The 26,174-nt window shown below is 56.2% G+C and overlaps 5 protein-coding genes across 5 annotated transcripts; 2 read left to right on the forward strand and 3 right to left on the reverse strand.

Annotated features, from left to right (window-relative positions):
• Window positions 1-887: 887 nt before the first annotated feature.
• On the reverse strand, window positions 888-3,447 carry VOLCADRAFT_60125 (uncharacterized protein; the record flags this gene model as incomplete). Its single annotated transcript, XM_002950096.1, has 5 exons — window positions 888-1,511; window positions 1,772-1,915; window positions 2,208-2,363; window positions 2,847-2,987; window positions 3,262-3,447. Coding segments are annotated over 5 exons (1,251 nt in total), but the record flags the coding sequence as incomplete, so codon positions are not given.
• Window positions 3,448-4,756: 1,309 nt separating this feature from the next.
• VOLCADRAFT_117446 (uncharacterized protein) lies at window positions 4,757-7,375 on the forward strand (the record flags this gene model as incomplete). The annotated part of the gene is made up of 6 exons (XM_002949981.1): window positions 4,757-4,781; window positions 5,002-5,153; window positions 5,329-5,472; window positions 5,594-5,806; window positions 6,066-6,596; window positions 6,737-7,375. 6 exons carry the CDS (start codon window positions 4,757-4,759, stop codon window positions 7,373-7,375), a joined length of 1,704 nt encoding a protein of 567 aa, XP_002950027.1.
• Window positions 7,376-7,467: 92 nt separating this feature from the next.
• On the reverse strand, window positions 7,468-9,303 carry VOLCADRAFT_120831 (uncharacterized protein; the record flags this gene model as incomplete). The annotated part of the gene is made up of 5 exons (XM_002950097.1): window positions 7,468-7,999; window positions 8,074-8,235; window positions 8,384-8,559; window positions 8,655-8,825; window positions 9,004-9,303. The coding sequence occupies 5 exons, from the start codon at window positions 9,301-9,303 to the stop codon at window positions 7,849-7,851; spliced, it is 960 nt and encodes a 319-aa protein (XP_002950143.1). The 3' UTR covers window positions 7,468-7,848.
• Window positions 9,304-12,333: 3,030 nt separating this feature from the next.
• On the reverse strand, window positions 12,334-16,594 carry Clasp (CLIP-associating protein). Its single transcript, XM_002950098.1, has 10 exons — window positions 16,466-16,594; window positions 16,300-16,389; window positions 16,120-16,212; window positions 15,687-15,854; window positions 15,460-15,554; window positions 14,236-15,178; window positions 13,844-14,069; window positions 13,627-13,728; window positions 13,151-13,483; window positions 12,334-12,881 (listed from the first exon to the last, which is right to left on the reverse strand). The coding sequence occupies exons 1-10, from the start codon at window positions 16,547-16,549 to the stop codon at window positions 12,631-12,633; spliced, it is 2,385 nt and encodes a 794-aa protein (XP_002950144.1). The 5' UTR covers window positions 16,550-16,594; the 3' UTR covers window positions 12,334-12,630.
• A 173-nt stretch (window positions 16,595-16,767) lies between these two features.
• On the forward strand, window positions 16,768-21,190 carry VOLCADRAFT_120834 (uncharacterized protein; the record flags this gene model as incomplete). The annotated part of the gene is made up of 7 exons (XM_002949982.1): window positions 16,768-17,607; window positions 17,977-18,170; window positions 18,445-18,581; window positions 18,949-19,046; window positions 19,217-19,453; window positions 19,672-19,925; window positions 21,077-21,190. Exons 1-7 carry the CDS (start codon window positions 16,845-16,847, stop codon window positions 21,188-21,190), a joined length of 1,797 nt encoding a protein of 598 aa, XP_002950028.1. The 5' UTR covers window positions 16,768-16,844.
• Between the last annotated feature and the right edge of the window lie 4,984 nt (window positions 21,191-26,174).

A 26,174-nucleotide genomic window follows, 5' to 3' on the forward strand; every position in this document is an offset into this window, starting at 1 on the left:
TGGGAGTGGGTTTGGATGCAGTTCAACATGGCACTGCGACTGTGCAGTGCGTGCGGTCGGTGAGTGTGGGGACCACCTGGGGCTGCCAGCATACCATACATACACAGGGGCGGCGACCCGGATGCACTCTCAAGTCAGCATGCGGTTATCTATAGTGGCGGTGCTGTAAGTCATGGATGCTGAGCTGTTCAAGTGGGAAAGATCCAGGAGGCGACGAGGGTGTAAGGAAGAAATACTTAACATGAGTGTGGTCCGTAAGTAGTTAGCCCTTCCACTCTTGGACGTGGGCAGAGGACGAACTGCTAAAGGGCTGACGGCCGCTGCATCACGGTAGAGGGCCTTGCTGGCCATCTTAATCGGACCAAGAATTGGTTCTCTAAGGGCGTCGGACAGTGCTGATGGCCACCGTCTATCGCGCCCTGCCAATACTGTATGTGCCGGTTGCGGAAGGATGTACAAGAACATCTCTCGGCATTATTCGCCCCCATATCGCACGTCTGGAACCCCCACACAGAAACCCCCATTGACGATCTGCACATGTTCGCCCCCAGTCGCTTGCGTGGCTCATCTCTGCCAAACAACCCATACTCAGTACAGCTGCATCGCACGCTGTACCACAAAATTAGGCTGTCGACGACTGCATCTCCTTGCATACATTTGTAGCCCAACCGTCGCCCGGCGCCACTGCATTTCCCCGCAACCTTTCAGAACGAATCCGTCAAAAAAGGCCATTCTGAGTTTGTAGGTGTATCAGAAGCAGTTTACGATGTATAAGTAAATTCGCAGGGCATGTACTCCTTATGCGTAGAATATATGGCTGTAGGAAAGGTGTGAACTCCACCAAACAGCTCCACTTCATGGGGCTTATCTTTATCTGACCCAACCTATCACGGCATCAGCATGACGTCCTGGTAAGCCACCAAGAAATCCGCCACCATTCCTCGATCCGGCGTCACGTTCGCCATGCCGTACAAAGGTGCCGACCCGTGCCGTGCTGCGTCCGCTGCAGCCCGCGGATTCGCTAGCTGCTCGTTCACGCCCTGCTTCAGCGCCGACACCAGCGCTGGCGCCGCCGCAGCGTTCATGGCCGTGAAGCAGAAATGCAGCGCCGGCGGCGCCTGTAGCGCATTTAGGTGCCAGCCGCGTGCTGCCAGCCAATCGTTCAGCACGTAAATATTGATGACGCGACTGCGGAACGCCACTACACCCATCTCCGGCTCACCAATGACTTCCAGCTGGGGAACTTGCGAGCCGATGCCGGCAATGAGAGTATCGCGTGCAGCCATGATGCGGCGGGTGGCCTCCATAAGGCCCTCTTCGCCCAGGTGCACCAGCGATGCCCAAGCGGTGGCGATGAGCGCACCTGGGCGGCTGCCGGCCAGGCCTGGGGAGATGTATAGGCCGCCGGTCCAGTCGGTAATGCGTGTGTACTGGTGCGCACGCAGCTCGGGGCTGCAGTAGAGCACGACGCTGGTGCCCTTGTGTGCCTGCCCAAATTTGTGTGTGTCCACCTGCGCGGTAAGGAGAGGTAGCGAGAGCATGGGCGAGGAGGTGAGGACTTCAACGCTTATAAACACATTACGACGATGGCGACACCGAAACAAAAGGCGACATGGAAAGCCGAGCCAAGCCTGAGGGAGGGGGAAGCAGTGACGAGGCAGAGAAGGTTAAGACGGGACAAGTTCATGTGGGCCAGCATGTTAGCGCGCTTCAATCTCAACCTAGTGAGCTTTGCTTAGCACAACCCCCACACACACACTACCGCTCTCACCGACATGGAGGTTACGCCCGGCACACTGAAGTCAAATGGAGGCACTCGGCCTCCCAGACGTCGGACGAAGGGCAAGCAGTAGCCGCCCAGGCAAGCGTCCACATGGCAGCAGATGCCCGCACGCGCGGCGAGCTTGGCAATCCCCTGAAGGTGGATGCGTCGCCGACACCAACAGCCGACTTTGCTTGCTTAGGGCGACTGTCGAAAAAAGTCGTGCAATGGCGTCGAGTGTGGTTAACACAAGTTACACGGACTCGTAACAGGACCCCTGTCATTCAGATAATCAGTCCTCGAGGAAATATGTCATGAAGAGTAAACCTTGGGGCCAGGTTCTGCACAGACCTGGCTTGGCTTGCGACATTACCCCTACACGTGCTTCCAGCGCATATAAAGGGCCCACGACCGCGGAGACCTCTGGGAACGGTGAAACACTCACCTTAACATCGTCCACCAGGCCATGTGGAAAGCCCGGCGCGGAGGCCACTAGGATGGCAGTGTTGCGGTTCATGTAGCGGCGGACGGTGGCAGCGGAAAGGCGAAAGTCATGGCGCACCGGCACCACGTGCAGCTTGATTTTGAAGTACTCTGCGGCCTGCGCCACATACCCAAGGCAGCCACACACGCTCGTTGCACAAGGGTACGTGCGCCACGGCCTCGAGCTCGGAGACATGACAGACCGGGAACACCATGATGGCCCACTGAGCGACATCGCGAAGAAAGGCTATCCTCCGGGGTCGATGAGTTTGCTGACGCGAATTTTTCCGTGAGGCAGACTTTTACAATGTATGATATTACACGAACTTACGCGCGGCAGAATATCACGTAACCTCTGACCTGTGGCCCTCTCCGTACTTTCCAAAACCGGGTGTCCACCAGAGCTCGACTTCAAAGGAACTCATGTATTCCCGTATCGGTCGTCACAATTTAATTCCCAGCACCGTAATGCCACAAAGCATCGCTACCAGTTTCCACTTCCCTCCGGCGCACTGTCGTATCATGTGTCGCACATTGCGGTTCACGCATACGTCTTGGCACAGTTGCCGCTTTAGGGGTTGCGCTTGGTCCGCTGACCCACCTTCCAGTACGCTGCATGTGCCGAAACGCCAATGATCATTTCTGGATCCCTGATCCCCTTCTGCTCCGCCATGTAATCCCGGCTGGCCTTCACGGCGGATAGAATGCTCTCCGTGCCGCCAGAGGTCATGGCGCCGCACACCTGCGCACGGCCAAGCAGGTGCCGGTGGGGCTGCTGAATGTCAACACCTTACCTTCTCCATAGCTCCTCCCCTGCCGCTGGCCCTTCCTTTGATAACCCCATCAAGGCTACCTCCGGCTTTTGCAGCGCCTGCCGCCCGCTCCCCCCTGGCCCCTGCAGTCGCCCCGCTCCCAACATGTGGTAGCCTGCGCAGATAGCTCGTCCGTCGCTGGTATTTGCGTCCATGAGGTGCTGGCACCCCGCAGACCTGTCATGTATGGCCCCCGATCTCTACCTTGGGGTTAGATCCGTTCGGCCCGCCCCCCAACAGGTCGGCCGTGATTGCCACCACCTCAGCTTCCATTTGGCGGACGCTTGGAAAGGCGTCGGCGTGCAGAGGGTTGGCGAGACTGAACAACCTGTAAGCGTCATCCAACAGGGTGCGGTGCTCGCCTTCTGCCGGCATGTACACGGCTCCGCTGAGGGCCGATTCGCTGTCGCCCCGGAGCTGGGACCGGTGGAAGGGAATCACAGCGCACGCGTGTCAGCGCCCTAGCGGTGTTTCAGTCCAACGCAATGCATGCGTGGAGGTAATATGGGAGCTCATAGTGGCATGTACGCTGTAAGCAATTGTTTCAGCCCGTGTACGACAACAGGGATTCGCTGGAAGGGCTTGGGGAGTGGCGTAGCACCATGTGTCGTAGTAGAAGGAAGGCCCCCCATTGGTATGTGCGCCAATCGCAACTAACGGAAACAATCGCAACTAACTGTAGTCAGCAATTGTATGGCCAGGCAGCCGGTTAGATAGGCAGCGATGACAGTAAGTTCGTTTGGTACGCCCAAGAGTGGTAAAGCGATACTGCCTATGCGGTACTGCCTATGCTAGCTTGTAACATCCATCAATCATACTGCCTATGCTAGCTTGTAACATCCATCCATCCAACTGACAGCAGGACCCCTTGCATGCTAATCTTACTACCTTCCTAAAGCTGGTCACCTTGAAAGCCTCATAGCCTTTACTGCGTATTGCACTATGTCAGGCCGCGGGCATACATTTAGTCCTTACGCAGGCATAGTGGCGTATTGCATGCGAAACTGCCGTTCGTACCTTCACGTCTGACTCGGAACGCTGCTGCAGCCGTCCCAGGACCTCCCTCGCCGTCGACCCGGTTTGCGGAAGCTTAGTCAGCCGGTCGCTGCTGTGGGCAGCACGCGCTGACAATATCTGGTTGCGTAGCTTTGTCTTTTCCCGCGCGATGATCGATGCCAAAGGTGGCAGACAGCGGAGGACGTCGAAGGCAGCTGGCAAAATGCCCCGCTCCAAGAAAGGCCGCATTAACCTTCGCCCGATGGTTACGGTCTGAATAACGAAGAAGCACAGTGCCACCGTCAGTAGGACAACTGTCGCGGGGTCGCACCCCAGGAGCTGCTGGTTAACCCAGGAGCGTGCTGAGCTAACGTGCAAAACGGCGCGGTTTGCCATGGGAGAAAAATAGGGTTGAAGTGAATGAATGAGATCCCCTCCATAACTGGAGAACTGAGCAACAAGCTCAGGAGCCAAACGTTCTTTGAACCCTTGAAGGATACCGTGAAAATTTCCCATTCTTTGCATCAACACTTGACATGCAATATCCGTGTGTTGTATCTTCCTGGCCTTCCCTTTCACTGAGTAAATTTGCACACTGTACGAATTTTTTGGATCTTTTTGGTACAACAAAAATTGGGGCATCCTTGACAGGATTCCTTGCTAGTTTCGAGACTACGATAGCTTACCTTGTCCATCCGACTGCATGTCACCCTTTTGCATGAACAGACGTGAGTGAGGTCAGTCTGTTGTAGGCTGACGCGCTTGACATAAATGTTTGGTTTTGGCCGGCGTCATCGGGATGGCGAGACACGGCGTCTTCAAGCGCTGTCACAAGAACTTGAGCAGGCATGGTCGTCCGGCCGAACCTCTGGCGCGTTCTGTATCGCAATTATGTAAATTGGAAGCTGTCCCATATTCGCTGTCTTGCCCTTTGCCAATCTATTATAGACGCGTTACTTGCTTCCCTGTATACTTATCATTATTTGCCTCAATTGTTTTCGCAGGTTCAGCACACGCTCCTTGAGGCTACACAGCGGGCCGAAAAGGCTGAATCAGAAGCTGCTAATTTTGCTACACAAAATCGGGCATTAGCGGCCAAGGTAGGGCAGCAATGGCGTAACCAAGCCTTTAGCACTTAGGTGGGTTATCCTATGTTGGCAGTGTGCGAAGGGTTTGGCGATCCAGCGCGATCCAGTTCATAGACAGGCCGCGAGGTCTCCCTTCCCACCTCATAACCCCTGGGTACGTGTTCCATGCCGGTCGGTATGTGCACAGGTGCACCGCCTTGCGCTCCAGCGCGTGGAGTTGCTTAACGACAAAGATCGCGTGGAGCGCGAGAACAGAGATTTGCAAATTGCAAATCTGCAGCTGAGCAATGAGGCGCGTATGGCAAAGGCAGCTAAGGCAGATGCATGGCAGGTGAGAGGGAAGAGACGATGCCGACGACGGAGTGTTTGGCATAGCGCTGTCATGCTTGTGCAAATCCTGGCATTCGGGTTTTCTGTTGACTCCATGAGATATTCTGCTTTTCCTGTCGTAGCTCACCAATCTTAAACTGGCATTGCGTCAGCAAGCCGCTCAGCACGAAAAGAAGATGGAGAGTTTAAAGCGGCGCACCAAGGCGCTACTCTCAGTCATTTTGCCTGGAGGGCACAGCAAGGCCGACGACAGCCTTCTTGCTGCTCCCGGCTCACCAACCTCTGACAGCGGTGGAATAGAAGTTGAGGATCTCTGGGACGCTCCGCTCGCGCTGGTATGGTTTATCCTGGGCGCCGGAGGGAGTCGGGGTTTGTTTCTATACCGCAAGCCGAAGGAACATGTATTTGGATCGCAAACTCCCGCTTTTTGGAAAGCGTCAAGTTCTGGCTTAAGTGGCGTGGAAGGGCGCGAAGGCTGTCACTGTACGTGCTTACAAGCCACACAATCGGTAGTGCGTAGATGGGGTTCGGACTAAGTAATTACACATAGACTCCATTTGAGAAAATATGCTGTTTGACATTCCCATTTCACAGGCAACACCCAGCACGCCAGATGTCAATTTACGCATACGGAGCATTGTTGGCTGCCTGTACGACGACACGATTACGGAAGATGACGCGCTAGCGCAGATGACAGCGCTTACACAATCGCTGGTTACACGGCCTGGGACAGCCACCACCACGTCGCGCGGCTGCAGCCCGCTTCCGGTGCCCAAATTAGGCGAAGATGGGGTTATCTCGACTAATAAGGTCGACGCAGGGACTGACGCGCAGACTACACGTGTGAAGCTCGTCGTCGACGTAGCAACTGAGACTCCCGCCGAAATGTCTTACAACGGCACGCCATGCGATCTTTCGGCAGCGCCGTCGCAGGGGCCAGCGTCCCCCCGGCGGTTGGTGGCGGGTCCAGTCCCGGTGCTCGACCTTGCTGCTCTTGTTGCGCAGGCCATGGAAGAAGCGCCCCTCAGTGGCCGGAGCACTGCAAGCACGTCTGTAAACGCTACCGGAGGGCCCTCATTTTCAAGCATCAGCCAGTTTGTCTTGGCCCAGCCGGAGAAGTTGCAGGTTGGTAAGAGAGGACGCAGGTTAACGGGATTGCAAACTGCTATACGCCAGGTGCTTAGCATGCGATTTCATGTCTGGATCGTTGCCTTCCGTGCCGTACCCCGCTGCCTAGCTTATGAATGTCCACGCATACAATGCAGAGGCTCATCCTGCGTCACGCTGCCGCGACGGGTGCAAAGCCCGGGCAGTCAGGATTTGGTCAACCACGCGTGCCGCAATCACCTTATGGTTCCGGATTACCACCGTCTGCGACCGGGATCAGCAAAAACGACATCTTCGCGGGCAGCAGTTCTACCAACTTAATGGATCCCCTAGCGCACCTTAACAGCGGGGGGCCGCTAGCCACACGCCCTAGCTTTACCAGCAGGTTCCTAGGCCTGGGCGGCAGCAACGCCGCCAACCGTGCATCCTCGACAGCAGCGGCACCACAGCCCAGGGCAGGCAACAACGACACAAGCAGTATAATTTCAGCTTCGGGTGTGACCGTCAGCCCTGCCAAACCTACGAAGCGATGGGGCGGGACTGCTCCACCCAAATTTGCAATATTGGAGGGCCCTGAAAAGGCAACAAAGCCAACACAGCCCGGGACCCCGGCAATGTCATTGGCAGGGGTCAAGTTGCTTTCCGGTGGAGACGACAATAGCAACAGCAGTAGCAACTTCAGCTTCAATAGTGGTTTTTCCTTCCAGGGAGCAGCTGACCTTGACTCGGATTTAAAGGAGCTGTCCCTAGGCAGCACCGCCCTGAGCTTCTTCCAATCCGGTGCAAGCCGCCGCTAAATGATTCATTCGCGGACAGACATGTACACTATTACGTCAGTGAAGATCTATACCTGCATGGAACAGATGAGACGCTTGTGCCTCTGTGCTGTCTTGCGTTACAGTTACAAAACGACGTGGTGTGAGACCGTTGGCCATGAGATAGACGTCTTCTGGGATGTCCGATAGTGGATTATTTTTCACGCAACGATTGCATATGTGGTCCATGTAATCACCACGACTCGTAAGCAACTGCGCCTGCATAACACCTCACATGAAGGCATACAAATATTGCCCCAGAAGTACAGCCGCCCATGAACAAGGGACGCAAATCTGTGTTAGACTGCCAGGACCAAGAGACTAAGGTGCTATTACACGATCGAGTAGCACACCACCATTACTGCCCCGGTGCACACCACCATTACTGCCCCGATCTTAAGCGTCATAGGCAAAACGCAACCTGCTCATCCCGCGCGGCCTTCCCGGACATTGCACTATTCCCTTGCGCCGCTAGGCCCCTGTATCAATGGATGCTGGGAAACGTCCTGCTGTCCGGCATCGACCGCAACCCCGTGAAGCTTCAGGTAATAAATGCAGAGCAGGTTAAATGATGATGCGGCCAGCACCTGAATGACGTCGCGCACCCTGCGCAAGGATCCAAGGCGAGGGTAAATGTGAAATTAGGGGCTTATTTAATAGGCTGCAGGTGCATTACTAACCTGTGGCCCAATCGGTACCAGAGCCCCGACGTGGTAAGTACTGCACTTCTCCGCACACATGTTTCCGGATCCGACAGATTTGCTACCAGGGCCTCTAGCAGCGAAGTGCGGGTCTCAGGATGCGGCTGGAAAGCGAGGCGTTGCAGCTCAGTACGGTCAAGCCTGCAGCGGACATGCACGTTAAACCTAGGCGTGTCACAGCGTTTCCGTGTAGCAGGACGCAAGGTCCATAACTGCAACCGTTTGGATGGGGAAACCAACATGACTTCCATATGCGGGTCGGAAATTTACCTACCACAGCAAAGCATACCTGGTTATCAATTGTCGCGTGCCATCCAGAACTGCAACCAAGCGCGCTCCTTTGTCACGCGAGCGCAGGTGCGAATCCCGTTCACGTTGCACAAGGTGCTGCAGCAGTGTCATAGCGTGGTGCTCATTGCAGATTGACAATAAGATCTGAAGCGCCTGGCTAGCTGTCATCACAACCTGGGTAAGCGTAGGCAAGCGTTAGCCAAGGCACAATGGCATGGTGCGACAATGACCATGCATCCAAACCAAAACACTTTATGATGCCAACTCACATCACGATGGGGATCTCCACAACCCTGCAGCAAGAGGTTGAGCTGGCTCTCCAGGTTGTTATCTGTGAAAAGGTGAGACTGGCGCAACAGTAACTCCTTAAGTAGCCAAAATGCCCATGTGCGGACACCGCAAGCAGGTTGCTGAATCCACGAGCTGACCTCCACCATCAGCTGCGGAATAAGGAGAGGCGGGACGTTGGCTGAAAAACCATCCGTGCGATAAGAGGAGCGTCCTGGATTATTCAAACAATAACTTCGAAATCGTGTTCCTGCATGCCAGCTCCTCTGAAGTTGCCTTCCTAAATCATCCGACACACCTAAAGGCTTTTACCCGACCTACGCAACCCACCAGTGGAAAAGTGCGCACCCAGGCGTCCCTGTTGCACTGCTGAATCGCGTCGGCGAGGTCCTCCATGGCTGCAGCCTGCTGGTCCTTACTAATCCCTAGGACGGCCGCTCCGGAAGCACCTTGGCCGGAACCGACAGCAGCACGGGCGGCGTCCACCAGTCGCGCAAGGAACACCAGCTGAGCGTTTGGCTCAGCAGGTACTTGGAGAGGCCGCCGGGGGCCTGGAGACGGGCTGTTCGGGTGAACATACTGGGCACTGGTGGTGCTGCAGGAGCCCGCGTAGTTCGCAGAAAGGCTCATTCCAAGTGCCATTTGCCCCGGCGTCCCGGGAGTGCGCGCTCCCGGTGGGCTAGGCTGGACCTGGATGCGTTGGGTTACGTTGGCTTGCTGTGGGCTAGGCGCAGCACTATTCCAGAACCCTGCGTTGCCACGCATGACACGACAAGAGATGATGAAACGGGCAAAGACTGGTCAATAAGGAGTGACCAAAGCGATAAGTATGAACCGCGCAAAGAAATAGCGCATGTGGCACAGCCCGCACCTGTGGCAGCCGAACCTGGGGCTGGGATTTGCGAAGGGCTGCTCGCCCAAGCCTGGCGGCTGCCAACAGTACCGACTGGTTCCGGCCTCGAATCCTCGGGCGGAAGCATCTGAGCACGTGGGTGAAGATTGACCATGCTCGGGACCAGCTGTGGCTGAGGGCCCGATTGCGGAGCAGCCATCGTAGCGGAAGGCAGTTGACGTCGGGGATCACTGGTTGTCACAGGCGGACCTCCAGTAACAGATAATCCGGAAATGCCACCGTGCTGAAAGTGCAAAGTGGAGGCGCCACTGTCGCTCCCTCTGCCGCTTTTTGGCTGAGGTGATAGTCCACCAGCGTGCAGGGCCGCCAGGTACTTGCGAAGTGGGCCCTGGAGGACACCAAAAGGAGTGAGGCACTTCAGCTGGCATGCCCCCTTCACATTTATGTTGTGCCGGTCGGTAAGCGTATAAATTTAAATTTAATTGAACCAATGTGACAGCCATTGCAGGCTAAAGATGAAGAGCTTCTCACAACGCATCCATACCGGGTTCGTGAGGTAAGTATATGCGTGTACGCACCAAAGGAAGGTAAAATGATACGCATGGCCAGCTCTACACGCCCTGACAAGTGCACGGCCCTGACAAGTGGAAATGCAAGCTTTAATTTGACACATAAGCTGGTGCGTAGTTGATTACAGATGCCGTCGCAAATAAAACAAGGTATCCACAGTACTGATTGTGCAACCTGTATGGAAAGATGGATTGAAAACCAGGCGCCCGCAGTCCCTGGTACCTAAAATTGAGAGCTAGCAGTACAGGAAGCGGACGGCGAGACCTGCAGACACGTCCTTACCACATCGGGGCTGTTGTGTTGATACGCTACATGGTTAATGGGCTCGCGGGCCCACGCCGTCCCCAGCAAGGCATCAAGCACATCGGCGGCGCGCTTGCGCAGCTCGGGGGTGCGGTCGTCTAATAGTGGTGCCAACCGTACAAGCCAGTGCCTGCAGGAATAGCAATTCCAGTGTCAACTGAGGTGTTGTCCAAAGCCTTGAGGACTCGAATGAGGGGAACGCGATTATCGCAGATTAGGCACCTCTTAGTGTCGGTACAAATACAGCTACCCGGACATATAAGCCAGCATCTGGATGCCCGCAGATGAGCCCTATCTGCCACTTAGTATTCGCGAAACATATCCTTAGATCAACCAGGCCACTAACCCCCTGGCCTCACTTCAGTTGTGTGGGGTTGATTGCGCCCCACTGATCGAGATGCGCCTTGAAAAACTCAAGCGCCATTTGCCTCCCACGTGGCAGCTTCACAACATCCAGGCACTTGCTCAGCGCCGGCACCAGGATGTCAGCGCGATAAGCCTGGCCGCACCCTGCGTAGTAAACCGGTCAGCAAGTTAGCACCTGTCATTCCCACTGTTTGCCGTACTTCGAACAGTAGCTCGACGTTTTCAGTTCGCGCTTAAGAATGCAACAAAAAGCACAGAACCGGCCGCCCCAAACTAACCGTCGAGAACGTCGGAACACAAGGCTCGCGCTTGCTCCTTGTTCTCCGCGGCCTTGCTCAACAGCAGTGTCAGCAGCCGGTCAAGCTGGCCCTCCATCACACGTCCGTAATGCAGCACTACCTCGCGCAGCAACGACAACGCCGCCGCGAAGACCTATTGTTCGCAGGTTTCAGGCTGAGAGTTGGTCCAGATGGCGGTTCAGTAAAGCGTATCCCAGTCACAGCTCACACTTGCGAAGGCGCCCGCTTGTACAACGCGTACAATAGATGAGATCAAGGCAAACACAGGGCCCCGCAGACTTACCAAACCGTTACATGGCCGTGTCGTAAACTTTCCTACCTTGTGATGCGGATCTTCAAGCGCCTCCAGAAGGACCTCACGAACACGCACAAGTGCCTGTGATACTTTTTCGGGATCCGCAAAAGACCCCACTTGTTGCAACGCCGCGTGCGATGCATTCACTCCACCGCCAGGCGCCAATGTCACGCCAGGGGCGCTAGCCCGCGCATGAAGCGCCAACGCCGAAAGGGCATCCACCTGGCAGAATGTTGCAACGCACGGCTCGTGAAGTTATCATTCCGCACGAAAATAAAATACCGTGCTTGCAAAATGGTAAAGCACTAGGGGAAAACCTCGATATCCCAATAGAAGTACATATGACATTTCCCGTGGTTGATTGCACTGAGGCTCGCACAAGCTTGTTTACCGGGCGAGCATTCGTCTACACTGCCATAGCTGTGGCTGATTGGGGTTTATTCGATTCTGTGGAGGCTGTCCTTGGGTTGGCTGTCTTCTGGTAACTTTGGGAATGTGGAAGCCTGTAAGTCGTAGAATCGCGGTTCGGTAGACCTGTTCCACATCGCATCGACAAAAGCTCCCTTAATACTACTTCATTGAACGGGCGTCCCTAACATTAGGCCTTATAACCTATAGCATGTAAATAGCACTTTGATCCCTCATTCGCAAACTTTAGCTGCACAACAGTACCCCCTACCTTGTCACTCCAACTCCGAAGGCCCCCCATGATGGTCGATACCACGCGCGTAAGTGGCACCAAACCATCACCACCGGCAGCTGCAACACTTCCGGAGTCCACGCTAATGGCGCCCCGGTCCTGCTGCGATGACGCGGATACGCGTGCATGCGACGGTAACGCTGATGCGGCTGCAGCATGGGGAAGGGCAGCGCGTGATACAAATCAGGAAATGAACCCCTGCCCTGAGACTGCCATTAGATGCTACTCTTCACGAGTCAGATGCCGCGTGAGACTTTGGAAAGTGGTCTGGAATGGACTTCAGGCAGTTACACACCATGCCCAATCCTCAGTTGAGGCATGAGAGTCATGCACGTTGTGAACCACACCGGCCAACTGGGTCAAACCACCACGGGCACACTTGACACTCGTATACTTAGGACTAACCAAAAAGCCACTCGTTTATCATCGCCACTCACGAAAATCCTGCATGTCGCGAATAGCCATGCAAGAGTTAAAAGTTGGGAAATCCTGCCTGTCCCATGCGTACATAGCCTGCCATACTCAGTCGGCAGAGAAAACAGCCACAATATTGTTCCCAAAGACGACCATGCTAACAGCTACGTGGGCCCTCCAACTGCTCGTCTTCAGTCAGCTGACCTGGCACGACGGGGCCCCGGCTCGGTGCCTGCTCAGGCGTCTGCGCAACCGAGTAATGGACTGCGCCCGGCATTTCCGCGCCAGGGCGCAGAGCGGGCGTAACTGGGGGTCCTGTGGGAAGCTGGATGCGTTGTGCCAGATCATACGGCACCGCTGACATCCGTGGCCGGCGCAGCGCGGCAATACGTGCTTGCGCGGTAAGATCTGCAAGGGTAGTTAATGGACAGGAAGGAAAAAGTCAGCTCAACCGACCCTTGTAGCTTAACCGCATGTAAATGGCCCTAGCAATTACAAAGCCTAACGACAATCCAACGCACGTATCCCTGGGAAGACGAAAAATGTCTTCTGCACCGGAACACCTTTTACCCTTTTTAAAGGCTGACTCATGAACAGGTGAACCAAAGCACATAAAAGGCCGTATGCTGGCAGTCCAGCACAACAAACATCGCGTCTACGGACAAGGCCCAGCTTACCCGTGCTAGAGCTCTCCCCCAGAAGGGCCGTAAGATCCGCTGAGCCTCCGGGGATTCGCCCTGGTGGAAGCCCTAAAGACTTCCGGCTATTGCGGCCTAAAGTTCCAGATAAGGAGCGAGTCGCCGACTCTGTCGCCGCGGACATGGCGTCGCAAGATGTACTCGGTACTCCCGTAGACGGATTGGGCCCGACAAGGGTGTTACTCACACGCATTGCCGGGCGCGGCCGGACATCCGAATCACTGTTTGCGGATTGCTCCGGCACTTTTTGAGCTGGCTCTGGTGCTTGCTCTGCCTTAGCTCCCCCTGGGACCATGACCAGGATGCCCGACCCTACATGTGAACGCAGAGGAATACGATTTGCAGAGCTAATATCTTTTTGTGCGGTGACCTAACATCCTCCCTTGGCCTTCGCCTATCCATGCAAACATAACTAACCAAAACAAAGGCAGCTTTGCAGCCGATTTCATTCGCACCTGCTGTATCAGCCGCCGTGGTACCTCGACGAGCCAGTCGCTTTGTGGCCGCAATGGCGGCGGTTAGGGACTGACGCGATGACGTTCCAGTCGCTGCTTTAACTGCAGGAGACAAAATGACAGGATATCAGTCAACTGCATACTTGAGGCAACTTGCGAACACTACGTTCATGCTTTGCATTAGCTTGAGCATGGCAATGCAGCATGCAAATCGCACCTGGCTTCGCGCCCGCCAAGCCCACGGCCAATTTCTCCTGCAGCGAGTTGTCAAGGCGCCTGAGGAAAGCCTGCGCACGGTCAGGCTGCGCGCCACTGTAGAGCGCCATCGCAGTCCGGGCTGACTGCCGCGTGTCGGCTAGAGAATCCTGCGCTGCGGCACGTATGGCCGCCTCCACCAGCTCGGCTTGCCGGCTCCACACGCCAACGTCCCAATCCCCCAAAATCTGAGGTTGTTGATGTTACGGACAAGGCCAATATAATATCTTTGGATATTCAATAAAGAGGCCAAAGCTGCAAGTCCAACTGGCAGTAAAAAACACTCGGCATGCTGCACGCGCGCATGGCCACTACGACGCAATACCTATAAATGGCATCGCCGTCTGTACCAACCTGGGTGAGATAACATGCGCAAAACTGCCTCGTCTTTGGGTTCTTCTCACGGCAAACGCCGTCGGAGATGGCCTGAAGCAGTCGTCCAGTCTGGCAGTGCTGCAGAATACCGCGTACGCCCACGTCTGCCGACTCAGCCATGACGGCCACCGTAATCACGAGCACGCCAAACAACGTCGGCAGTAGGGTCAGCGCATAAGGCTCGAAGCGTGGGCCCAAGGCTTGAGCTAGGACGCCGATAAGGTGGCACGTCTGCCGAGCGATGGTTGACCGACGCTCCTTAAATTGCTGGGAAAGCGCCTGCGCAAGACCCTTCATGGCCTCGTGGAAGCATTCCCAATCGACAGCGCCACCAAGCACAAGCCCCTCCACCCGCTGCATGGCTGACATGCGCGCCTGCCAATCGGCGTTCGGAGCCTGTGCGAGTGTCGCAGTGGCAGCCTCCAGTTCCATGCGCAATTCACGCTCCGACATGATGGGAATTGGGGTAGCAAGTGGCAGTTCCCCATCAAGCGTAACGCCGCCCCCGTCTTTGAAACCACCGCGCTTAGCTGCCGCCGTGGTTGTTGCCTGCGAAGGTCCAGCGGCTGCAGTACCCGGTCGGCGAGTCTCGGCTGCCCAGGATGATGCTGCACCGCCGACAGGGCCGCGATTGGCGTCCAAGACAACTGGTGCTGTCAAGTCGGGCGTCAGATAACACCCTCCACTGCTACTACTAGATGCACCAGCATCGCTGACGTACGTGCCTGTGGCTCCTTGAACGTGCTTGCTGCCAACTTCCGTTCCGGTGGCGTCGGAAACTGTGCCAGCTATCCCAAGCCTCGCGAACACCTCTTTCTGCTGTGCAGGACGTAAGTTGGACGCCTGGACGGTGCTGATTACAGCAGCTGGTGCCTGACGGTGAATTTCACCAAGACAGCCGAGTGCCGCTTCCCGAACAATCCTATAAGGCAAAAGGGACACAAGCAAACTCCTCGCGCTGTGCTGTCTTAGCCGGAATTAGCAAAGTAACACGCGTCGTAGGGTGGACATCGCTTTTGCCGGTTGGATCGACTTGGGTGATAAATTCCCTGTCTGCTAATCCCGTTTGACCAAGGTATGCAACGGGGAGTGGCAGCTCCCCATCAAGCGTAACGCCGCCCCCGCCCATGAGCAAATGATGGCCATGAGGTGGGTCAGAAAATGCCGGCCGTCCATGATATCGATCAACAAACCCCGCCTCACATGTCAGGCTCCTCCATCATGCGCACAATTTGCTTCAAGACGGCGTTGTTCTGGTCTCTGCCGCCCAAGAACGAGGCCCCGGCTGTGCTCACAACCTGTGGCAGAAGGTACTCCGTTGATACGTTAAGGTTACGGGCATGGGATCAAATCAAAGCATCAGAGGTGCCCAGTCCACCATGCACTAGAGTGCCATATTCGCTGAGGGTCTGATTCAGATGTGTACACACCTCTGCAATGACCTCAAGGAGGCCCTGCTTAACCTTCCAGCTTTTGTGTTGCCAAAGGTGCGCTAGCTTCTCAAGCACAAGTTCTGGCTTAAGGGCCTTGAACAGAGAGGTCAGAAGATGCAGAGCTTGCTCTCGTACAGGCTGCCTGCTGTCGCCCAGGCGTTCAGCCTGTAGTACAGGCAGTAGGCACGCCATCCGTGAGCCGTTAAAATTTCCCCTGGTTGAGGTACTTCGTCACACATAAGGCGCTCCTGCCGTAAATCCATTCAGCCCGGCAGCCACGAGCGGTCAAAAACACAGTCTAGTCGCCTCTTGACAGGCATCCTCACCACCTCACGCAATGGTGACGCAAAGGTAGTGAAACAAAACGAGACATTGGGATCCAAGCCTCATAGGAGCGCCCTAGCTGCGCTGTGCAGTAACACCGCCTCACCACCGATGGCACCAATGAGCTTGCGTAGGAACTAATAGGAGCGTCTGCACGAGAAACAGCAGTCTCCAAGGCCTCGAGCGTTTGTAAAGCAACCTGAAAGCATGCATTTCAGCTGTAAATGCGTCCCAGATGCGCTGGGCAGCCTAACAGACATCTGGTAGACCGGACAGCTGCTCTCACCTTCGAATTGGCGTCAGATAGCAAGCTTGGCGAAAGGTCGATCAGCTCTGTAAGCTCTGTCTTTCCAAGAGAAGTCCGTTTGAGCAACGCCTAGAACAGGGACAGACCAAAAGTCAATCGGCGTCACAAGCTTGTTATTCTGCCAGAAGAAGCTCCGTGGACGTACCTCCAATCCCTCCAAGCCGGAAAGCCGTTGCTTGGAGGAAGCCTGGAGGTCCTCCTTGATATTGTTCCAAACGGAGCCGCTCATGTTGAGACCGGAGTTGCGCAACCCATGCCCCTGAGCAAGTACAGAATAATACTGTAAGCATAAAATTAGAAACGTAAGTGACTGGGAGTGGCGAAGTTTAGCTTTCACTTCAAATCATGCCGTATCGGTACTGCCAACCGGCGCTCAAAGGCTTACTCCAGAAGAGACAGGTCAAGGGTCATCATGCATGTTCACGTCATGTTAGGAAGGTATAGTAGGCCAGGTTTCTTTGCTTTGTCTGTTTCTAGGACGAGGAGGTGATCATTAGCTCCTGTTCCGGTATCGCACACTCAGGATGGATCCAGATGAACCCGTTTTAAGTGCAGCGTTCTTTGCTTCCTCTGTATCGTCCGCACCGGCGGCACAGCTCATCGTAGGGGACACGGAACCCGTCACTACCGAAGATGAGGCACGGCCTGTGGATGCCTATGACGAAGAGGACGATGAAGATGGCGCTGCAAGCGTAGGACGAGCTGCGGCTGAGGAGGATGAGCATGGGTCTGCAGAAACCCCTTCCGACGCGCTGACGGCAGCGGAGTTTACAGTTGCGGACGCACCAGCCCCTACACGGTTGGCTGACGCACATGCCAATGGAGAAAGTGTGGAGGCGATAGAAGCTGCAGTTGCAAACCTAGCTCTCAAGCACGCAGCAGGCGGGAGCAGCACTGATCCGCCTACGGATGTGCTCCCTTCACGAACCGGTGCACCGACCGATTCCGCGGAGGCCTCCACATCGGATGCCGATGACGAGGGAACTCTGTGGCATACGTATCCCAAGCATTTCTTTATTTTAAGCTCCGCTGGCAAGCCAATTTACAGCTATTGCGGCGAGGATAAGTCTCTCGTAGGCATGACAGCCCTCATCTCGGCGCTTGTATCCGTCGTGCAAAGTCAGGGCGATACCGTGCAGCACATCCGGTCAGGCTCGACCCTCATCGTTTTCATGCTGCACGGCCCGCTCTACTTCGTTGTCGCTTCCAGCGTGGGTGAACCAGCAACCGCCCTGAAGAAGCAGCTAGAGTTGCTGTATGGCCAGCTGGTGCTTATCGTAACGACAGGTGCGTGAAAAGATGACACGTTCTGATGCATGACCTCAGACTTCCACTGGCCCAGAAGTTACACCGGACCTTTTGTGATGCATTTAACGTGCAAGCCATGAAGGGACGGGCGCGAGTCCCCATTCTGGGTGGCGTTAGCCGATTATAGTCGTCTCCCGCTCAGCTACCTAGGAATGGACGCGATGCACAGAGCGGCGTCTGGTCTTCGCGGTCTTACTGCCCTTTCATGCTGCCCCGCGGCGTCCTTACTGCGTGGCCTATATGGTTTGCTATCAGCGGTTCTCGTCACGGCGGACGTACAAGCTGACACCGAACCCTGAAGCGCACAGTTTGAGGATATGTTTTTTTATTTGTTTTTGTTCGCTGCAGGGCTTGAACGCATCATCCAGCGGAACCCATCTTATGATGTACGCTCCTTGCTCGACGGGGTTGGCGGGGTGCTGTCAGCGCTTGTGGGCATGCTAAGTGCGGACGCGTCTTACCTGCTAGGAGCGTACAAGCCCCTCCCTGTGCCAGCTGCGGATCGCACCGCCATCACAGAACTGCTGTCGGACGCAGTACGGGTGAGTCGGGAGACTGGCACGCAAGTCGAGCGGGCAGGCGGTTCTGAAAGGGTTTTTTTTCTAGAGAAGGGAAATTAGAGAAGGGAAATTAAAACGCTCAGTCTGGAGGAAGGCAGTTTTGAAGTTATCCTGGAAGTCGAACCATGGGCAATGGGAAGGAGGCCATGCCGTCACTCTTAATCATCCTTGCACGCAAGCCATGTATCACGTGGCAAGTGTGATTGCCAAACACAGGGTTACGCTGCTCCGCTGTAACTATTGTCGTGTACGGCAGGCATCAGGGGCGGTGTACGGTCTGCTCATGGCGGATACATATATTGTTGCCATGTCGCGCGCCAAGCAGCAGCCTGCACTGCATCCAGATGACCTCCTCTTGCTGGCGAACTTCGTTATGTGCAATAACGCATACAGGTGAAGCATGTGACATGGACATTCTGTCCAGATTACGGTTTTGCTTGTAGTGGCATGTTTCAAAAGTCCAAAGGGCAAAGCGAAAGAGACCGGCTGGCTAAAGAATGAGGGCTTTAGTTACTCAGCTTTATGGCGACACACTGTGTCTGTGACTACGACGAGCATGCGATCCCGAGGGTCAGGGCGCAGCATCAAAGCACAACACTCATTCATGTGGCATCTTTTACGGCGGCGTGGCATGAAAGCCACCTTCTTGCATAACCCCTGCATGTGTCCTTCGCCAATCAACAGCTCCCCAAAACGCACCTTAAGTTTGGAGGCGAGCAAGTGAACGCCGCAGCTATATGGTTCCCCCATAATGCCACAGACATGGCCATGGCGAGGCTTTCTCGCCTGTCTGCGTGCCGCACTACAACTCGGACGCCTTCCTGCATGCCTACATCCACTACTTAGACGCGTCATCGGGTGAGTCAGTAGCCTGGCAAGAGGGCAGGCCGACGAGGTTATTGCATTCATCTCCTTGTCCATCGAAGCCCGCCTCCGTGTGGAGCTCAGGGCCGGGCCATTGTAGATATGTCGTGTTTGGGTGTCTGTGTTTCAACCACTGTTACCCTGTTTACCTTCCAATATTTAAGGTCTTTACCTGGTGCTACTGTCCGGGAGCGCGGAGGCCTTCCACCAGCTGTCGGCGGCCCGACTGTGGTTTGAGGATCAGGCGTCGGCTAGAGGCCTGATGCCCCGCATGCGCTCTCTTTGTCCGTTGCAACATGCGGGCAACAGCAACGGCAGCACCAGCAGCAGCGGGGTCGCCAGGCGGCAGCAACAGCAGCAGCTCAACGTGTTGTCCGTGGAGAACCTCCCGCGGCCTCTGGGTGCGTTTGCGCGTCTAGGCAGCGCATTTCTTGTAGACCTCAGCAGTGCGCAAAACGCATGGTCACGCCACCGTTCGGCACATTAGCTCCATATTGCGGGAACAGCTCCTATTCTAACTTACGGCAGACGAAAACTGGCCTTAGTTGGAGCTGGTCCCAGCATCCTTCCTCCACCGTCGTGCTGCATGTCGCCTTCGTTCCCCCTGCTCCTTCCCCAGGCGGCAAGTTCGGCCACACTCCGTTGTGGAGCTACGTTGTCCGCTTCCAGCAGCTGCAGCAGGCCATCATCTCGCCACCCTGCCCGCTGCACCGGTCGCCAGCCGGCGCGGCTCGCCTGGCCGCCTCCTACACGCAACTCCACAGCCTACTCCACTCGCCAGCCGCTCCTGGTCGGCCCAACAAGATGGCCTGGTTCGCGAGCTCGGCGTCGGTGCTTGTGGCGGCACGCGACCGCGACATGGAGCTGTATTTGGTGTGCGACCCGTTAACAGACAAACCCACAGCCATGACATTACTGGATGCAATGCGACGGCACTTCGGCGACCGGGGCATTTTGGCGGACGTCACGTTAGCGCCGCCTGTATGATGCAGAAGGGCAAAAGCAGCCGGATTTGCGCGCCCAAATGATGCTTAAGGCCACAGGTCTGAGGCATGCGACACCCCCCAAAGCGGGGCCGCCCGGTCGGCTACTGATGCAGTTCCACGATGAGGGGGATGTTGAGCCGGGAGGATGTTGCCCGCGTGCGCTGGAGTGATGCGCGCTCAGAGCTCATTTGCAGCTGCATGATAGTTGCTGATACGGCGCTGTAGATACGACGGACGTGCGGCATCCGCCTGTGCAAGTTAGGCACGTGGATCCGATTTTTGTTGCTGTTGGCGTCGTTATCGAAACATGGGGTAGGGGCGCTGCAACAGTGTGTAATGGGCTCGCGCTGAATGCTGGACTACATCGGATCCCTTTCCGAGAGCTGGCTTCCTCTTGATATGTGAGGGTGACATCGGGCCGATGTTCGCAGAGCTTGGTGCATGTGAGCGTGCCTCCTTACTAATGTTGAACGTCATTATCAAAGCCGCAGTCGCTGCATGGGGCTGCGATGACTTTTACAGACGACTTACACGCGTCTAACAACGAACTGATATCCTTAAGCTTCCACACAGGTCTACCCCGCAATCTTCGCACGAAGAGAATGAAAATAGCATCTCGCGTCGTCGCGTGAGAAAAGGTTGGGGAAGCGACGTGGCAGTGAGCCTCCCAACTAGCAACTTACAGGCATGCACATGAGTAGACGTGTTTCAGCCATAACGAACTTTTGAGATAGTAATTGACCACGATGGCCACGTGGCCATGGCGCTCCGCTATGTAAAAGCACTGACATGCGCCAACTTCCGTCCCCGGACGCATGTCGGGGACCTCAACTCTGATACTCGCTGCCCAGTGGTCACTGCGACATCGTGACCTGGCGGCGGCCGCGGTGATGCTGTAAAGCCCGGCCCCAGCGGAACTGCCCGCTGTCGGTAGAAGCTGCAGCAGCGATGTCAGCTTCTCAAGCAGACATGGATGTACTACAGGACGAAGGAAGGGAGCCTGTGCAAACATCGCCATCTATCCTATACCCCGCCCAGGACCACCTTTGTATTGTCTGCGAACTGTACAGCCGTGATAAGGTCCGGGTCATTCGGCTATGCCCACCCCACATTAGTAACCAGCAGAGCAATGCCTGCAATGTGAACAAGTAGAGAAGGCGCGCCAGTGGATAGCCCTGCCGAACCAGATATGCGAACTGCCTCCATACGCACCGGCCTAAATTCGTGCCCATTCACCAGATAGAGCGACTGAATTTGTGTCAGCTAACAAGCGCCGGGCCCAGACAAGCAGGCCTTCTCTTGCTCCCATTGGCTCCATCGTCCCAAACAAGAAATCACGGTTAAGGGAGTCATACGCCTTAGCTACATCCAGAAAGGCAACCACATAGGTAATTAGGGAAAGTCCTCAGTCCCGCTAAGGTGATGTCCGACGCATGTGGTGGTTTGTGGTGGGGTTGCAGGGTGGCGGCAAACTGGCAGTCGGGCCGGTACGGCATCCCCCCTAACTGCCCAAACTGATGAGTAATCACGAGCTCGCCATTTTGGCAAGTTCCATGCCATGGGCAATGAGTTCCACGCGGAGCCAAGCAAACAAATACTAAAGTCCCAACGCCAAGAGGTTACCTTGCTTTCTGAAGCATAGCGCGGCAACTCCAAGCCCACCTCAGCTCCTTGCTCCTAATTAGCAACAATATCCTCGCATTATTGCTGCTGTGTATTTGCAAGTAGCAATTGAGTCCGCGGACTATTTCATCACTGCGACATCCCTGACGCAACCGTAACCTGCAAAGACAATGAAGAACTCCGACAGCTCCGACCACAATTAAAGGCGCACTACAGCGCCATCGCCGCTCGTAGTTAGACACGTTTGAATTTAAGCGTTAGCTTGTTCTTTGCATGCAAAATGATTAAATACACGCGCCCACGACAGAAGGGGAAAAAGGGGAGTCATATGGATCAACATACTTAAACAAAAGATATGTACAATATATGTTCTATGGCTTATTGCCGTCATTTATAATGGACCCCAGAATCTAGTCACAATAACTCTCTTGGAGCGTCCTGGGAGCTGCCGGCTGTGAGGTTTGGTGGCTAAGTCACTGGCAGTACGCATCACTCGTACAGCTGTTGTACCTAAGCAAATGCAGCCGGGGCTGGCATGCCACGATACTGTAGCTCTCGTGCTTCTTGGCACAACGCACATACGGGACACCTGCAGTTCGCGGTGAAACGACGTGTCTGTTGCTAAAAGTTGCAATTGACATGACGAAGTACGAACACATTACCAGATATGCACGCAGATATCGCTGCACGGAGCTTCTTGGATAGCATATTTTAGGCGTAATGTCCTCCTTGTATTCGCCGCAAAGCAACACCGGAAACAGCAACAGCAGAACGTGTACAGATAGCATCGTGACCAGAAGCCCTCCCCGAACAATCTCTGATATGAATCACCATAAAGCGCACAAGGAAGGAACAAACCAAGGCAACAAATGTGGCAGCTGTCGCCGCAGCGGCAGAGCCCTGCCTGAAAATCCGACACCCTATCAATTGGCACCGGTGTCGCCATGGCTGTTGAGACGAAAGCACTGCTGATAAGTACTGCTTATCCAAACAAAGCATGCTGGACTTTTGCTTTAGCCACGAGGTACAGTTTTTTCGCAGAAGTACGACGTTCATGAAACATGAAATAAATGGCGTAGGAATTTGGGTGCCGTTGATGCATACGCGATGAGTGGCAGGTGTGCGTCTCTTCGGTAAAGATTCCATGATTCTTGCGTTCACCCTGCTACCCCGTGCTACGGCCCCGAATTTCTTCCACTGGAGCCTTGAATACCCGCCATATACCTGCTTTCTGGTGGTTCAAAATTCCTTTGCTCAAGTTGCAGCACAGCACCTGGGCGCCGCGTTTAATAGATAACATTTCTCGATGCCAAAGATCATTAAAAGCGCACTGGCCTGGACTGCATGGCACATGGAATGCACCCCCGTCACCCTTACGGATTCCCCGGTCTAGACGTACGGCTGTAATCCTGTGTAGCGGTCAATTATCTGGGCCATCTGCAGGGACATTCCAAAGGCCATGGAGGCACCAAGAGCCCGCGCTCCGAGGCACGCAGACGCGCCCATTCACGTGACATACCACTCACACATCCGGCTTTTTGCCTGCGGCCAAGCCATGCTGCGGGCCCCGGCGATTGGCGCATTGTCTGGCCGATATCCTGGGAGTGCTAAGGGGATACCGGACATGGTGGCCATTTCCCATGATCGGCTGAAGCGTGTTAGGCCCCCGAGCGTGACAATCCTGCGCCTGCGCAGCATATTCACGCCGAAAACTAGCGCCTCCTTCCTGTCCATGTACGCAAACGTGAAGTAATTAATTTTGCCGTTCTCGCCATACGTATCTCGTCTTGACGCGCGCGTGAAGTTGACACCGCCATCCGGAGGACGCGCTGGTTTGATCAGCCAAAGGAACGAAGTCCTAGCCTTACCTCATTCGCCTGCCGCCTTTCCGCTTCTAGCTGCCAGTAAGCCCTCTCAACGCACACACCGTATGGCGCTCACGGTTTAACCCTCCTTTGCGGAACGCGTCTTCGCCTTCGTGCCCCCATGCCTTCACGCTCTCCACGCTTCCTACGCCCCCACGCCCGCCACGCCTTCGCCTTCCACTCCACTTCTTTCACCACCGAGAGGCCGAGACTGCCAGCAGCAGCCGTGCCGCCAGGCCAGGGCTGTCCTCCGCCAGCCGCTGCAGGGCCGCCGCCGTCGGTGCCGCCGCCGCCATGCGTCTTGAGTTCTCCGCATAGTACATCACCAGCCCCTCCAGCAGCGCTCCCAGGTTGTGCCGCTCCGCCCATACCAAATCCTCCACCACTGTTTCCGGACATGCCACCGCCAGCAGCCGCTGCTGCAGCTCCGCGCGTGCATCCACCATCAGCAGCCGACCTGCAAGCTCTGTGGCAGGGCGCAGCAACCGCTCCGGAACCTCTAGGCTGCCGGTGTACAGGTAACACAGCAGCGCCGTGACGGCATCGGGATCAGCCTCCGGCAGCTCCACCGTCACGGCCACCTCAGCAACTCCGTCGGTGGCTGCCCTCCAGGGAGCGGACTCCTTGAAGCCCCCCTCAAGCAGCTGCTGAAAGTAGTCTGACCCAGCGCACAGTACAGCCCGGTGCACCACTAGCCGCAGCTCACCCACACGCACGACCACCATTGCCGACCCCGGGCCCCTATCGGCACCGATGCAGCTGTCGGCACCGTCGCCAGGCGATAACATAAGCATTTCCCAGCGCAGCCTCGGCCGCACGGAGTGCAGGTCGTTGACTCCTCGCGCCAGGCCTGACCTCAGAGGTCGCAATGCCCCCACCGCTGTCTGCCGGAAACCGATTCCGAGGAAGAGCAGTGTGTTGGGATTGTAGGCGGTGTTGCCCACCGCCAGGCAACCTTGCGGCAGGACCGCTAAGCAGGAGGGCTCGTAGGGGACAGTGCCCTCCGGCAATGCCGTACGCACGTCTCCTGTCTGTACACCCAACTGACGAATGCCGGTGCCGTCCGCGATCAAGACGACACCATCGCCTGTGGGCAAAAGCGCGGAGATGGAGTGGAAGCGTGCAGTAGAGCCGCGGCTGTCCGCGTGACCGCGGATGTCCTCATTACCCGCAATCAGCTGTAGCGCTGCTGACGGCGCCGCTGCCGGTGCTACGGCGACGGTGGCGGCAGCTTGTAAGCGGGTCGCTCCGCGATTAACGACACCGCTGTGAGCGACTGCAGCCGGCATGCCTTCGTACGCCAGCTGCCGCTGCGGAAGCCCAAAAACCGCGGTGTCGGTGGCAGCAAGCAGGCAATCCGTGGCGTGGTCGTACATCAGTGCGTACCACCGATCCCTCGGCGGTGCAGATCCGGGCAGAGTTAAGACTGTTGTACAAGTTAAAGTCCCCTCGCCGGCGATGGCTCCGCCGCCACCTCCACCACCATCGTCCCCAAGGCCGTCGTTGCCACCAGCCGTGGCGTCCAGGTTCACATCCGCATCTTCGGCCCCAGCCCATGACGTGGCTGTGCTCCCATTGGAACTGCCGCCGCTGCTATTCCTGCTGAGGCTGCCGCCACCGTTAACTGCTGCCGGCGTCACCGCCACCATCACCGTCAGCTTGCGAATGCAATGCGTCTCTGCCACGTACACGTTGCCGCGGCCGTCGGTCGCCATGGCGCGGATGTGTTGGAAGCGCGCCAGACGCGGCGGCCCGTCGGCCCGCGCGCAGTCCGCGCTGCTGCCCGCCAGCAAGGACACGACGTTGCGGGCGTCGAGGCGCATGATGGCATAGCCCTCCACGAACAGCACGCTGCCGGAGAGCGGCTCGTAGATAGCGCAGGGTGTGCTGTCACACAGGCGGTGCAGAGTGCGGCTGCTGGCGTCCGTCAGCTGCAGCTGCGGGCCCAGCCGGAACGGCCGGGGTCCGAAACCGCCCTCGAGGACGTGAATCCGGTCGGCGAAGAAGACAAGCGTCTCAGTGGCGGCAGCGGCGTATTCGCCCTGCACCACGGCATCCTGGCCTGACCGTGTCGCTGCTGGTGATCGTGCTGGTGCTATTGGTGGAGTAATGGGTGGTGGTGATGGTAATGGCGGTGATGGCGCTGGTAACTCTGCAGGTGCCGATGGCGAGAAGGCCGCATGGCAAGCGGGTATCTCCCGGACCACCAGTCCGGTGACGCGGGACGGCAGGGTGAGCTCGCAGCGCAACATCAGGCAGCACACTCTTGCATATGGGTTCCCAGGTTGGCTGGATGTGCGGCTAAAAGGTATAGCGGGATGCTGAATGCTGCAGCTGCACTTGGCTAGAGAATGTGAGGCAGCTGATGCTATCGACAGCGGGTGAGGAGTGGCTACGGCATTCGGTTTCACTGCGGGCGACCTGTGGGGTTGCGCAGCAGGTCAGGGAGCCAGGCCCGTGGCATGGACATTGGCAGTGTGGGAGTTCAAGGGGGGGCGATTTGCTTCTTGCGTAAGCCTGGGCTACGAATATGACTGAGGTTTGCGCCGCAAAAGGATTTTTTCGATACTGTTTGGTCATTAAGGATTGTATTATAGCGAATTGTGGAGTGTGGTGTTATTTAAGACACAAGGGCGGACAAGGAGACA

The sequence above is a fragment of the Volvox carteri genome (assembly GCF_000143455.1).
Source record: "Volvox carteri f. nagariensis unplaced genomic scaffold VOLCAscaffold_17, whole genome shotgun sequence".
Classification (NCBI taxonomy): Eukaryota; Viridiplantae; Chlorophyta; class Chlorophyceae; order Chlamydomonadales; family Volvocaceae; genus Volvox; species Volvox carteri.